This window comes from Pongo abelii, chromosome 7 (genome assembly GCF_028885655.2).
Source record: "Pongo abelii isolate AG06213 chromosome 7, NHGRI_mPonAbe1-v2.0_pri, whole genome shotgun sequence".
Classification (NCBI taxonomy): Eukaryota; Metazoa; Chordata; class Mammalia; order Primates; family Hominidae; genus Pongo; species Pongo abelii.
Window position 1 is genome coordinate 157,241,602 of NC_071992.2, and position 16,412 is coordinate 157,258,013.

At 39.1% G+C, this 16,412-nt stretch overlaps 1 protein-coding gene across 33 annotated transcripts in view; it reads right to left on the bottom strand.

The window, feature by feature from the left end:
• Nucleotides 1-16,412, bottom strand: part of PTK2 (protein tyrosine kinase 2) — a 341,630-nt gene that overhangs the window by 165,127 nt on the left and 160,091 nt on the right. For all 33 annotated transcript variants that reach the window (XM_054518897.2, XM_063726842.1, XM_054518900.2 and 30 more), the window contains one exon: nt 3,998-4,052. In XM_054518897.2, the coding sequence (XP_054374872.1) occupies nt 3,998-4,052 (55 nt within the window). The remainder of the gene's footprint in view (nt 1-3,997; nt 4,053-16,412) is intronic.

Sequence of the window (16,412 nt, forward strand, 5' to 3'; positions counted from 1 at the left end):
AGGTACACAAAATTACAGTGATTCCCTTATTAAAAGGGGCATGTGAGAAACCAGTTCTAAGAACCATATTTATGAGCCACTCCATGAATCTGATGAATCCATAGCTAACAGTAGCTAAAAATTAATTCTATTTACATCAAAATCAGCAGCAATTGAATTGCTCAAAAAGCACATCTGTTATTTGGTTTGTAAAAAGTTTTCTGGGCTGGGTGTGATGGCTCACATCCGTAATCCCAGCGCTTTGGGAGGTGGAGGCGGGTGGATGGCTTAAGTCAGAAGTTCGAGACCAGCCAGGGCAACATGGTAAAACTGTGTCTCTACAGAAAAAAATACAAAAATTAGCTGGGCATGGTGGTCCATGCCTGTAATCCCAGCTACTCAGGTGGCTGAGGCAGGAGAATTGCTTGAACCTGAGTGGCCGAGGCTGCAGTGAGCCAAGATCGTGCCAATGCACTCCAGCCTGGGCGACAGAGTGAGACCGTTTCTTAAAAAAAAAAAAAAAAAAAAGAAGTTTTCTCAAGTCCCTCTAGTCATCCTTCCCTCCCATTCTTACAGAAGCCATTCCATCCAGGCCTTGATCACTGCACATCTCATCTTCCTTAATCACCTCCCAACTCTTCTCGGTTCTGTCTTTTTGCTTTCAATCTGTGCTCCATGTTGCTGTCAAATTTATATTCTAGAATCCAAAAAGAGATCATACTGCACACTCTGCACTCTCTGCACACTCTGCAATGAGTCCCCAATCCCCCTCAACTCCTACCTCAGCATTTAAGCCCACACCAAGTGACTGCTCACAATGATCATGCATATTGACTCTACTCAACCTTAAAACCCCCTGTCCTGTCTGACCTCTGTTTCCTAGACAGCCTAGAAACAGAGAGGGCTCACTGTTTCTAGGGTGTGAGCCCTCTCTGGCCACCAGGAGTCACCCGATACCCAGGTACAGCTCAAGATGGCAGAAAAAAAAAGCACATGGGCGTCAGCAGCAAAGGCCAGGGCAATGGAAGCCTAAAGGATAGCCTGGAAACATAATCTTAAGATATCTGCACAAATTTCCTGCAGAGGAGGTTTTTTTTTTAGGGGGGTGGGGATGGAGAGCAGTAGAGGCATAACCAAGAAAAGAAACTTTCTAGCTTTTCAATTCTACTATCTTCTAAAGTCTTATCCTGTCTTCACGCCTTTTGTTCACATTGTACTCAGTGTCCAGAAAGTGTCTCCCCTTATTTTACTCATCGTACTGCTGTTATTCATTCATTAAGCAGGATTTCAAATGTTACTACGTGCCAGGTACAATGTCAAACAAAGGGTGTAGAATGGAGACAGCAACAGATATTGTCTTTGCCCTCAACAATCTTAAAATATAGTGGAGGAAGGCAGATAAAATACAAACAAGTAACAAACTACATAATTAAAAATTGAGGTCAGGCACGGTGGCTCACGCCTGTAATCCCAGCACTTTGGGAGGCCAAGGTGGGTGGATCACTTGAGGTCCGGCGTTCAAGACCAGCCCAACCGACAGTGAAACCCCATCTCTACTAAAAATAAAAAAATCAGCCAGGCGTGGTGGCGGGCACCTGTAGTCCCAGCTACTTGGGAGACTGAGGCAGAAGAATTGCTTGAACCCGGGAGGAGGAGGTTGCAGCAAGTCGAGATCACGCCATTGCACTAGAGCACGGGCGATGGAGCAAGACTCTGTCTCAAAAAAAAAAAAGAGAAAGTAGAATTAAAAATTAAGATACTAAACAGGGTCCCAAGATAGAAGGGCGTATTTTGCCATTTCCACTTCGCGTGGTGAGAAAAGAGTAGGAGAGGGAACACTGAAGCAGAGGTTCAGAAGGACTGGTCATGGAGGAGATAGGGCCAGTCCTCTACCGAACCTCTTTGGGCACCTGTCTCACTCTGGCTACACTCACACCATGGCACCTGTGACCTGTACCTGTGGTTCCGTTTTGAATATGGGGATCCTTTAAAAATCTAGAATGTATTGGACTCCTAAATGACAACAGTCACACTTTTCCTAATTGTTTATACACATACAGATTTAAGGAGACTTTGCAATAATTCTGAGGCTTCACAACCCAGTGCTTCCTAACTGAAAACCCCTGACCAATACTACTAATGTGACATAACCATCAATAGAACACTGGGTAGAGTACTCGTCTATCCAACAGCAATGTAAATTCACTAAAACTGTAGCTTACACTTGTTTGAATGTCTCCACTATCCTCCTCACTGCAACACCCAGCAGGTTTACACACAACAGCATCCCTTCCACTTAAGGGTCTTCCCATGCCTTCTCGGCTCCCACACCAAAAACATTCCAGGTCAAACTGAATCTCCCATTCTCCCAACTGCAAGAGTATGGGCCACCCACACCTAATAACTCTCCCGAAGGACACAGTTCTGTCATTCTCTCTCATTCCCCTTCCGCTGTGCCAAACTTCATTTAAAACTCTTTGTTCTCTTTCAAATCTGACTCAACCCACTCATGCCAATGGTCTGTGGGCTACTTGTAGACTGGGACAGTGTCTCGATCTGTAGTCCTGGCCTCAACCACACTAAATGGAGTATATTCTGTTCCCTAATAATTCACTGTAGTCTTTCACTAATAATTGATCAGGAAACTTGAATGAACACTGAAAAAGTCGAGCAGCATCACTAGAAAAAGAGGCTGAAATAAAGAGTGTATTTTTCCTGTACTATTCTTAAATGCATGTCTTATTGCATTTCTAGAATGCATTATATTTTAAAGCCAACACCTTTATAACTATTTTTCCCATTAGATTATCAAGAAGCTACGTGAGAGAGGAAGAGATACTGCTACTTTCTGGACTCAGGGAAACAGTGACTAATCCTTACAGTCCTATTCTGGATGGGTTTGACAGAGAGCAGGACCCAGACATCTGAATACATAGCTTTTGTCACAGATTGCATCCAATAAATTATACCAACACTCTGGCCCAATGATAATCAACATGACGTCGACAGTTCTCTCTCTTTTGGTCTTTCTAAGATTTAATCCTCTTATTAATCTCATGTGTTAGAAATGGATTTTATCCTCATTTTACAGCTGTGTAAACTGAAATACCAAAAGATGAAATAACTTATCCAAAGTTAGCTACATTTTCTCATAATGCGTATCTTCTCCTGCTTGGACTTCAGCTGATGGGCTGTAGAAGAAGATCTTTGAAAAATAGAAAGTAAGAGCAATAACATCCACTGTTGCTACGTGACAGGCGCTGTGGTTAAGTAATATATTTACTAATCTGTTAGATATTCACATCAACCCTACAAAATACTCTTTTCTTCATTGCAGAAAGAAGAAACCAGGCCCAAGACCCTGAGGCTAGAAAATGGCAGAGCTCATCTGAGCCAGACTCTGTCTTAACCCTAAAGTTTATATCCCCTGCTGCTCTTTAAAATCTTGATGTGTGCTCTGGATTAGCTGGGGGAATCACACATTCAGAGTTCTCCCACCTCACTCCAAGGTGCTCTCCACGCTGGATATGGGAAGGATAAGAACTGAGGCTCTGCCAAAGCTACTAATGCGGGGAAGCATCCAAAGGGTTGAAACAAAAGACAGACCTTCAAAATGCACTAATACGCACACACGCGCGCGCACACACACACACACAAAATATTAATGATTCCACCACCACGATTATTTTACATATTGCTCCTTTTCTTCTGCATGTCAAAATATTTTAGCCTGTAAAGACCTAGATGACAGGAATAACTGTGCACGTAACTTTTTTAGTTTTATGCTTAGCAGAGTATCAAATACAATCAAGAAGTAAAACCATGTTTTATGGGAGAAAGCTATACTAAAAACCTATTTGCCATTAATGTGACTAGAATAAATGTCAGCTTTTTAAATTATATATTTTACATGTAAGGAAGGAAACTATATTTTACTTTCCCAAAAGCAATTTACCACTGGGGAAAAGGTCTTGGCATAATTTTGTTATTTTATTATGATGAAGGAGACTCTAATTACCTTGACAGAATCCAGTAAACTCTTAGGAAAAAATCGCTTTAAACCAACATCTTTTCTGAAATATAAAAAGAAGCGTATTAACAAATAACACCACCAAATCAATTAATATGACAAAATTGCAAGAACATAAAAGCACTGTAAATTATTTATCCTTCCATATATTATTTAGGAAGGAAACAAGTATAATAATGCTTTAATTTACCAGTATATTCACAGGAAGGATGGGACAAATCATTTTCTAGATATGTACTGGAAACATGAATACAAGTTGGTTTAAATAGAAATCCTCTTGGTTTTTTCTTTTTTTACCCTTATTGTTGAAAACTCTTCTAAAATATTCCCTCTTTGTAAATTATAATGTATTAAAAACTGTCCTTTTTCAGATATTGCTTGAAAGTTATAAACATCACTTCCAACTGGGTAATACTGTATTTGTAGAGAAAATAGCTAGCCTGATTAGTAAATGATTCAGGATATACCCTAGAAGTTACAGAAATAAATCCCTTAGGTTTATCCTAAAAGTTGACTATTTTTAAAAATAGACTTTTTTGATTAAGGGACTCATTCACTTGTCTCGGTTTCACATTAGGAAAAAACAAACAGATAAATTTATGCCCTAGGTAAAAAAAGGTGAATTTATGGAAATGCTGGAAATCGCAGCAATGTTCTTTAAGTCAGGCAACAAAATTAAATTGATCATTATTATCAAGAACCTCAACGCTCTGGCCAAGAAAATAGGTTGGAAAGAATAGCTGATTCTTTTCCTAGTACTTTGGTTACTAACTTACTCAGATGTTTTGGCCACTAGGTGTCACTTGTATGCTAGTAATGTGAAATAATGCCTCTGACGACATTAAGGAATGTCAGGAGACACATAAAAGGATCAAGGAGAAAAGGGAAATACAGGTATCTTTTCAGAATCACATACTATATCACATATAATAAACTGAATATAAAGTATCAAGAAACAGGGATGACTTCTTCAACCGTAACCGTTAAGTTAGCTGGCGTTATAAACAAAACCAGAGACATCATGTCAAGAGTTTATTTGGTTGATACTATATTCAAACATTTTAAATCCCTTATTCTATAATCTAACTGCTAGTAGTTCCTAAGCCAATGAATTCCTCCTCTGCTAAATCCAAAACTGGTCTCAGTTCTCATTCTTTCTTATTCTGCTATTATGTTCATTACATCCTATAATTCTCTCTCAGCTTCTACGATATACTACTTTCTGGTTTTACCCATCAGTTAATTCATTCAACTACTGGTTTTACATTTCTGTCCCTAGCCACTTTTGTTTGTAACTTCCCTTCCTTACCTTTACAGAACCATCATTATCTATTTTGACAGTTGGATATGAAGATGGAAAAGTATCCACACAAGTTCTTCCTTTTCACTTTGCCTCCTAAAAACACAGGGTCTTTGCATTTTAAGAATTTTTATGCCAATCACTACTGAAAAGTAGCAAAATTAGTACACAAAAGACACACTCTGGAATCTACAAGGCGGTATTCTTGAGCATTTCTGCCTCTATCTACATTTTCAAGCCACTATTCCGTAACAGCAAGCACTTATTTTCATATCAGAGTGTTTGTTCTTTTGAGACCGAGTCTCGCTTTGTCACCCAGGCTAGAATGCAGTGACCCAATCTCAGCTCACTGCAACCTCTGCCTCCCAGGCTTCAAGTGATTCTCGTGCCTCAGTCTCCCGAGTAGCTGGGATTACAGGCCTGCACTACCACGCCCAGCTATTTTTTGTATTTTTAGTAGAGATGGGGGTCTCACCATGTTGGCCAGGCTGGTCTCGAACTCCTGACCTCAAGTGATCTGCCCGCTTCAGCCTCCCAAAGCGCTGGGATTACAGGCATGAGCCACTCCGCCCAGCCTCAGAGAGTTCTTAATTTGAATCTTGGCTCTGCCATAGGACAGACTTGCTGTTAACACCTGCGAACCTCCGGTTACTTGTAAAGCGGGGATGTGAACTCCTACTACCATGCAGTGGTGCTGAGGTTTAAGTAAGACTGTTTATGAAGTTCCTGGAATGTGAAGGGGGCAGTTTCTGTTCTGCCTTAGAAGAAAGCACTGCTGTCTGGACAGCTTCTGGTCCACATGCCCTGGGTCTCACTGTTTAATGCAGAGGGAGGCATGGCCTGACCTGAGCTTTGCTGGTGGACAGTAGAGGCGGTGAGAAGTGGTGAGATGGAGGGGCTACTGTGGACAAAGAGGCAACAGGGATAAGTGACTGGACATGAGGTGTGAGGGAATGCTGAAGCTACGCACCGAGAACGGGAAGGTGGGTGGGCATCAACAGTTCTGTTTTAGACATGTGAGGGCCTAAAACAGACCCATGGGCAAGGTGTACATGCATGCCCTTCTAGTAGGGATTTCAAGAAGGCAACTGGCCATGTTTCAAGAAGGCAACATACACGTCAGTATTTGGTTGAGGGAAAGACCAGGGCAGGGAATATCCTCTCCCCCACTGTGTGGCTGTCAACTGCTATTAGTCAACCCAGCTACACATCTATTTTTCTCAGAGCCAGCCATAACTAAAGAACTTACCATATTCATTGCTGTCACAAATAAGAAAATTAAAGATAAACCAAAAGTGTTGTATGATTCAAGAAAAATGAAAGGAAGCATATATTTTTTGAAAATAAAGATGAATACTAGGTATTGCTTTTACTTCAAAGGTGAAGACAAGTCCATTAAAAAAAAGAAACCTAAAGGCTAATAATTAGCATATATACAGTTTAGGTTTTCTTAAACTTCTTTTGACTAATAATGAATTTGTAACATTTGTCCATATGTTAGAACTTTTTTGATACCTGGCAGTTGAGAAAATAAAAATGAGGCTCAAGTACACAAGGTCATGGTAAAAATTCTGCAAAACTGCCTTTAACACATTTTAATTTAATCTAGAAATCAAACTACTTCAGGTTTTGTGATAGAGGACTCTGAGCGCACCTAAGGTACTATGTTCAAAGTTTTTAGGGAAAGCCTATTATAGATATCTAAATTTAAAGCCTTAGGAAACCAAACAGGGACTTGTAGGCTGTCCCATTTTTAATATGAGGTCGCCTCTCTCCACGATCTGTCTGTTTGGGACTGGTTTACAATGTGCACTCTAATCAGCAGTAGTTTTGCCTCAAGTGGCATAAAAACCTTCTCTGAGCCCAAACTCTACACAACTGTCCTGTATGTGAATAAAACAACAAATACAACTTACACATCATAAACAAAATCACCACCTTTATCATACAATAATTCCTTACTGTATTAACTGTCAAAGGATATGTCCTAAATGCATTTAAACTCATGTAATAAAAAACTAACTCACATGAAGCTTTCAGAATACTGCCAAACCCCAATTCCCAAACCCAAGCATCAGTTTATTGGATTCCCACATCAGTTCAGAGAAACCTCTTGAACCCATACACAGATGACAAGACACTAATATTAGGTTAGAACTGTGTTGTCCAATATGCAACCACTAGTGATATGTAGCTATTTATACTTAAATTAGTTGAATTAAATTTAAAATTCTGTTCCCAACTGCAATGCTCATCACATTTCAAGTGATGAGCAGTCCCATGTGGCTAGAGGCTACCAAACTAGGTGGGGCAGTCACAGAGCAGTTCCATTGTCGCAGAAAGCTGCAATGGGTGGGGCTGGGCCAGAGCAACGAATCTAGGACTTCAGGCACCCTCATTCTCTAGGGCTTGGTGCTGTGGGCCCAAAGGCTCCTCAGTAAGGACAGGGATGGGTGAAATGCATGAGCACTGGGGATAGGTGCAGAGTTACCACAGGGACAACCACTCAAGGTTCTTGCCTTGCTCAGAAAGACTGGAGAAAGAAGGTATAGAGGGATGAGGAGAGAGGTCTACCATGACAATGCAGAAGGCAGCAGATCTCACAGGAGACAGCTGTATGTTAAGAAGCCTTTCCTCGGGACTGCTTTTATATACATAGCAGAGGGCTTCTAAGTATTACCTTTCCTACTTCTCTCTAAGGACTAACAAAAACAGTTTCTATGATCTATTCACTAAGATTCAAATTATGTGGATTTGAAGCTACAAAGAAAAGAGAGGCTGTATTCATTTACTCCCTCACTGAGACCATATGACATACTAGGCACTATAACAGATCATGGGGTAGAAAAGTCGCTAATATGTTTCCTTTTCTTAAGTGAGATAATTATATAAACAACTAACTACAACACAGTGTGAAAAGTACTATAAGATAAGAGTTTAAAACCAATACACTTAGCCATCGAGATTTAACGTTTTTCTGGCCAATTTTAACCAGAACTCTCTTAATGTTTAACTGACCTCTATCCTTTAAGTGAAAGACTTATTAGAACACTGCTGACTGATATGGTCTTCTTTCTCTTTTGCTAAACCTCAAAATCCCATTCAACACTCCACTGATTCCTGTTGCCATTTAGCATTTTTGGAAAATCCTTAGAGAGCTCTGCCCTCCCACATTCCTGCATGATGACTGTGCACTGCCTCGTATTCCTCCTTTCACACCACAGTGGCCATCCAGAATGGTTCAGGAAAAGAGGCTGAGTAGGAGGGCCCCTCCCCACCTGCACCAGCTGACTGCCATCAGTATTCCCCACTCACTGAGATGAACCCTCTAGGTGCCCATCTAGTCCCAGCCTGTGGCCTTATCCTGAACATGTGTATTCATACCCACAAATTCATAACACAGCTGGCTTTTAGAAGCCTCAGATGGGAATCAACTTTCTTTACATATTAAAAAGAAACTAAGCTTATTATAAGCAAATTTTTATGTCAAGGATAAATTTATTTCTCTTCTGGCAATATTTCTGAGAAGATTCTTGTCTGGTGACCCTGTTTAATATTTTGTGAACATAATCCCTCAAATACTTAAAACCCAGGCAAAAATGCAGCCAAAACTAACTTCAAATATAACTTAAATAGGCATTTCCATGTAGTAACTCTATCTTACCCTTTCTCCAAAACTGTCAGAATTGAGTATATTTAATTTAGAAATAGTATGGTGGTACTTTCACCTCTAAATTATACTCAAGCTTCTTAACAGACAAATGTTAAAATTATCTAACTGCAACAGAGATTGCTGTTTCTTAATGACATTCTCCCCTTCATCCTGGGGACGAAGTTGTCTTTTGGCCAGGTAAAGTGCTGCCTTCCCCAGTCTCTTCTGTAGCAGGTATGGCTATGTGACTACGTTTTCTCCTATGTCCCTCTAATGGAAAGTATTAAACAGCAGGTTCATAAATAATGTCGTTATTATTTAATGTTGTTTCATTATAATGTTGATGAGAAAAAAAATTGATTCCCAGCTGGGCCACTATATGGAGTGTGCATGTTCTCCCTGTGTCTGTGTGGGGTTTCTATGGTTACTCCAGTTTCCTCCCACATCCCAAAGATGTGCATGTTAGGGGAACTGGTGTGTCTGAATTGTCCCAGGATGAGTGAGTATGGGGCAGGGGGAGTGAGTACTCCCTGTGACGAGAATGGCATTCTGTCCAGGGCTGGCTCCTGCCCTGCACCCTGAGCTGCTGGGATAGGGTCTAGCCACCCACGACCTTGAACTGGAATAACTGGGTAAATAATTATCTGTTTTTTTAAATCAGATTTTTAAAAATATATGCTTACATTTATTCCAACGTTTAATATTAGAAGTGTTTTGGGTCTCTACTTAGAAGCTGGGGATGTTTTTGTGACCAGAAATATTCCACAAGAACTTAACTCTTGTTTATATCAATTAACCCACGGTAAAACTGGTTTCACTTTATGTCTTTCACTTATAGTTTCCAGGAACCTATTGACGTTAAGTGAAGACTTACTGTATACACGTTTGTGTCCTTGAAAAGAAAGAGAAAGACAATGCCCATCTCTTCCTCCTTCCTGGGGACTAGAATACATACGTGATGAGTAACGTTCTGCAGCCTCTTAGGCTATGAGGTGGCTATGGATTACAAAATGGTAAAATTAAAGTAACCTGTAGCCCCAGTGACTGAGAAACACTGATTGTCTATCACTTGTTTTATATGAGAGAGAAATAAACTTCTGTCTCAGTGAGGCAACCATCAATTCCTGACAAATCTACCAGCACCTCCTCCTTTGATATTATAAGTAACTAAAGGATGCAATTGACTGCTGTTGACAAGAAAAATGAAAACAAGTACAACAATAACTAAGCTCAGCTAATTTTAAACCACAAATTTATCCATTTGAGAAATACCTATGGAATATCTTATAGATATCAAATACTATATAATGTGTGGGGAATACATTCCCCGCACAATAGAATGCAGCTCACATTCTCCATAGTGAAGAGAAACAACTATACAAACCACTATAGCAAAATATACTAAATGCAAAGATGATTAAAAACAAATTTCTAAAAAAAAAAGCAAACCACTTAAATAAGGAATCAAGCAGAAACGAAAAGTTAGATGGTTCATTTAAAATAATTTCACATTATAGTTCTCTAATTTGGGGAATAATTACTGGAAAATAAGAGTCTTCCTTCTCTAATGCCATATTAGAAATCCTAATTTTAACATTGTATTGGTTTGTCAATATCAGCAATGTACTTTTAAAGGCTAATGAAAAACATTTTTCTTAAAACATTTGACCTCCTTTGGTAGCTGCCTTCTCTCCTCCTCACCTCTTATCTACAAATGATGTAAATAAAAGTCTTGTCTGTTTTGCACTCCAGTTGTTCCCTGTTGTGTGAGCCCACAGGAAGTAACGTACAAGGGACAGGGGCTGGGGGACTTCACTGTCTTATACTTTTCCTTTGCCTGCAAAAAAAGTTCCTTGGTTCTTCCTAGATTGGAAAGACATGAAAGGAAAGACTGATGAAGTCTCTAGCTGGTTTCTAGATAGTGTTTGTCACTCTCAGAAACTGCGCCTTAGTGGTAGTAGTACCAGTATAACTCAAAGCAGTTATTTACGGCTGGGCGTGGTGACCTGCAATCCCAGTACTTCGGGAGGCCAACGCGGGTGGATCACTTGAGGTCAGGCATTCAAGACCAGCCTGGCCAACATGATGAAACCCCATCTCTACTAAAAATACAAAAATGAGCTGGGCGTGGTGGTGCACACCTGTAATCCCTGCTACTTGGGTGGCTGAGGCAGGAGAATCACTTGCACCTGGGAGGTGGAGGTGGAAGTGGCTGAGGTCATGCCACTGTACTCTAGCCTGGGCAACAGAGAGAGACTGTCTCAAACAAACAAACAAACAAACAAACAAAAACAAAAAAAGTCATTTAGAAATACAGTAAAGCAGCCGGGCATGGTGGCTCACACCTGTAATCCTAGTACTTTAGAAGGCCGAGGCAGGCTGATCACTTGAGGTCAGGAGTTCAAAATCAGCCTGGCCAACATGGTAAAACCCCATCTCTACTAAAAATACAAAAAAATTAGCCGGGCATGGTGGTGGGCACCTGTAATCCCAGCTACTTGGGAGGCTGAGGCAGGAGAATCGCTTGAACCCGGGAGGAGGAGGTTGCAGCAAGCCGAGGTCATGCCACTGCACTCCAGCCTGGGCAACAGAGCAAGGCTCCGTCAAAAAAAAAAAAAGTACAGTAAAGCTGAAAGGGCATTCTGCATTAGGCTGTAAACAACTGAGTTTGACTTTAAAATTCCTGCTGGAATCTAATAAATTATGTGGAACATTTCATGAGTTTTCTTATTAGAAAGGAAAAAGAGAACCATGAAATGAACTAATAAGAAAGAAGTAGTATTCTGTATTCATGTATAATTCCTTTCTGTACTGAAGAAATATAAATTTCTAATGGCTCCAAGTTACTAGCCAAAACCAATAGGAAAAAGAAATGCCAACGCACTCCTTGAGAGAGCCGCTAGGGTTCCCAGTTGCTCCTGTGGTAGAACAGCCATGGTGTATGCATGCGAGTCCCTGCACATCCTCTCAGCCAGACCACTCCTAAAGCACTGGCATCGGCCTTTACAATGGCCAAATGCAATATTGTTAAGTATCTTTATTATATAAAATGTAACTAGGTTAATAGTTATATTTTCTCTGTTAAGCTATTATTGGGCCAGGTATGGTGATTCATACCTATAATCTCAGCACATTGGGAGGCCAAAGTGGGAAGACTGCTTGCCCAGCATCTGTTAAGCTACCTTTCAAGAACAAGGGTGAAATTTTTTAAAAAGAGACAGATTTAAAAACAGAATTTTATCATCAAAAACTACATATTAAAAACTTCTAGGCCGGGCGCGGTGGTTCACGCTTGTAATCCCAGCATTTTGGGAGGCCGAGGCGGGCGGATCACAAGGTCAGGAGATCGAGACCATCCTGGCTAACACGGTGAAATCCTGTCTCTACTAAAAATACAAAAAATTATCTGGGCATGGTGGCGGGCACCTGTAGTCCCAGCTACTAGGGAGGCTGAGGCAGGAGAATGGCATGAACTCAGGAGGCGGAGCTTGCAGTGAGCCGAGATCACGCCACTGCACTCCAGCCTGGGCACAGAGCGAGACTCCGTCTCAAAAAAAAAAAAACCAAAAAACTTATAAATAAAAGTTAAAGGGAAACTAATGTTGGAAACACAGATTGAGCTACAATGAAGAATGTTTAGGCAACAGGGTGATAAGCATGCCGGTTTCTAGGACGCCCCCAGCACACACACACTAACACAAAGCATGACAGGCAGAAGGGAAACTGTTTTTGGGTTTCTGGACCGACGGTACCTGCAAGGTGGGGATGATGAACCCGGCACTTGGGCGCTGAGGTTGGACCTGAGGGAGGTGGAAGTGGCATCATTTCCTGGCTCTTGTCAGAAGCCGCAGCAGTGTAAATGAAGCCCCCTGGAACTCAGCTTGCCCAGTCTAGGGCCACTAGCCTCTGATTCAAGCCACTTTGGTGGCCTGAGTGAGAGTCAGAGTAACAGCAGATTGAGACACCTCAGTACCTCAAGGTTATTGTCAAATACAGAACAGAAAACAGCTATGCATAAAAACTTGAAGAAATAAACGGCACAAACACCACAGATGGGCATACCAGAGGTTACCAAGCATGAAGATTACATCACATGAAATGGAATGTCTAGAAATGAAAAAATATAAGTGGTATAATGAAATAAACAATGAACAACATATGGCATAAAGATACTACTTAAGAGAATTAAATAATTAGAAGACAAATACAAAGAAAAATCCCCCCAAAAAAGAGAGAATCCAGAGAGACAGAGAGATAGAAAATACGAAAAATGTAAGAGACAGCAAAGATCAGAAATATATCTGTTGATTATTAAAGAGATAGTGGCATATATTTTCCAGATGAAAAACATGAATCTACAGAATTGAGAAGTATGTCTTATTCCAACTGGATTTATAAAAAGAAATCGAAGCATAAGACATGAATAAAACTAGAAAAGATGAAAAGTAGGAAAAGGACCTTAAAAGAAAGAGCAACCATAAAGAAATATCAACAGACATTTCTTGTCATAACAGAATATCTTTACAGTGTTGAGAAAAAAAACAATGAGCAGAACAATATATTTGGAATAAAAGGAAAAGCATAGCAGAAGGGTGGTCTGAGATACAAAAATAGTTATTTTAAACAACGTCTTCCTCTGTTGCCCAGGCTGGAGTGCAGTGGCATGATCATAGCTCACTGCAGCCACAAAAACCTGGGCTCAAGCAATCCTCCAGCCTCAGCCTCCCGACTAGGTGGGACCACAGCTGCGTGCCACCGTGCCTGGCTAATTTTTAAAATTATTTGTAGAGATGAGGTCTTGCTATGCTATCCATGCTGGTCAAGCCATCTTCCCACCTTGGTCTCCCAGTGTGCTAGGATTATAGGTTATGAGCCACTGCACCTGGCCCAATATAGGATGTTTAAGAAATAAAATAATATACATGTAGGGAAAGCCAAAAATAATAATTGTATAAAATAATAATGTCTAATATTTGGAGTTTCAATTTTGAAAAGATATAACTAAAATAACAGGAAAAAACGATGTGTAAGTTGGAAGAAGATGGGGAGAGTTAAGGTGTTTAAAGGTCCTTGCATTGTTTAAGAGAGGGTTAGATAAGTTTAAAATCTGGAGTTGGTTAATATAGAAGGTTAAATGTAAGGGTAACTAATGAAAGAGTAGAGATGTTTATAAATTTCAACGTAATTACAGAAGAAAATGTGGAATAAGAATACCAACTAAGAAATACACAGCACATGCACTCACAAACAGCTTATTTCTTCTAGGACACTGGAAATAAATAATAAAAGCGAGTCCAATATATCACTCATCCTAAGAAATACAAATGTACTAAACCTGTCAGTTCAAAGAAACACTTAGCAAACTGGATTTAAGAAATCCAGCACTATGACATTTTTAAAAGACACACCTAAAAGTATAAGGACACAGAAAAGCTGAAAGTGAAGAAATGGAAAAGTATAAACCAGGTCAAGGCTAACCTAAAGAAAGCAAAACAGATTTCAGAACAACAACAACAAATTATCAGGCATAGAGACAATCACTACATAATGATGCAAGATTCAATTTACCAAGAAGGTATATTGTTTGTATGTTTAAATAAAAGCGCCTCAAAATATCAAGGAAAAATTAATAGACTTATAGGAAGAAATTGGCAAAGTCATTATCACAGATGGGTATGTTAACAAGCTTGATTAGGAAATGCATTTTTTGAATCACACTAAACCATTGATAAAAACTGATCACACAAAGCAAATACAACAAAATGTTAGTAACTGTAGCATTCAGGTGATAGACAGACAGATGCTCACTGAACAAGCCTCTCAACTTATTTGTATTTTGAAACTTTTTCATGATAAAACACTAGGGGAAAATGATCTTATTCTAGGGTCCACAAAAGAAGTCTCCACAAAAGTTGAGAAGCTCTTATCACATAGACCATGCTATCTGAGCATAATGCCATTCAGCCAAAAGTTAATTTAAAAAGAAAGTATTTTTAAAATCCACACATTTGAAAATGTAAAAACAGAAATGAATACACAAAAGTTTCAAAACAAACATTTAACAATCTTAAGTTCTGGAATGCCTTTTTAAAAATCGGATCTTAAAACTCAAAAACCAAAATGAAAATACGATTTTACTACATTAAAGAAAGACAAGCTTCTGTATGATGAGAGCCATATACACATAGTTGAAAGAAAATGACGAGCTGGGAAAGAAAATACAGAACTAACATTACCAGATGTGTTAACATGACAAAGACTGCTTAAAATTAATAAAGAAAAAATAAACACATTAGAAAAGCTTATTTAAAATAGTTAATTCACCAAAAAAAACTTAAAAATGGCCATATATGTGAAGAGGTTTAATATCACCAGTAATCAAACTAATATAAAGCAAGTTATCATCTGTTGCCTATCATATAGGCAAAAATGAACAAAAAATGGCACCATGCCTTACACTGTTATTAACCTGAACTGAATGTCCACTATTATGTGGCTGTTTAAATGTAGCATTATATACTCATTGGGTGGACTAGTATACTAATGTATATTTTTATTTAGTCACATGGAAAGATCTATTAAACAAAGTTGAATAAAAAAAGCAAGATGCATATAGGATCATTCCACTTATATTAAAACTATGCATTGAATGTGCACACAAGTGTTAAAACAGAGAGCTATAAGGATATTTATTAAAACTATGATGGTGGTTATCAGTGAGAGGAGTTGAAGAAATTTCCTTGACAGTGTAGTTTCACTTTTTCTCTAACTAGAATGTATTATTACCTTTGAAAACAAATAAATAAAAATCATTTTAAAAGGGCTCAAAATTAAATCAACAGATGAACAATAACATTGTTTTCTATTTTTTTTTTCTTAATGCTCTTTAAAGAAACTCTACAGTTTGGTTTTTATCTTGATTGACAATCAATATCTCCCATGGTTAATAATCATAATCATAGTCCACATTTATTCAGTGTTGGCTACAGTATGTATTAAGCTCTTGACATAAATTATCTCATCTAACTCCTTACGACAATCCCATATATAGGTAGGTATCACCATTATCCCCATTTTACACGTTTGGAAACAGACACCAAGAGCTTACTAATAAAATTTGGCGAATAGAATAGTCAAGGTACGATAAGGACTTGAACCCAGATATTCTGCTTCAAGAGGTCACTCAACTAATCTACTTATATGGAGATAGGGTGCTGAATTCACACAAGTTGTATAACTGTAAAGAATCACTACAGTGGAGCAAAAGCACAGGAATTTAGAAAGAGGGGACAGCAAAATAAGCACAATAGTATCCTAGAACTACAAGAAACTGAAGATTCCTCTTTCTTTTAACTATCATATTTACTTACTTTAAATATCGCACATATAAATTAACTAAGATGAAACAGCCATATCAAAACAATAGATCATTCAACTTTCCATGCAATCCT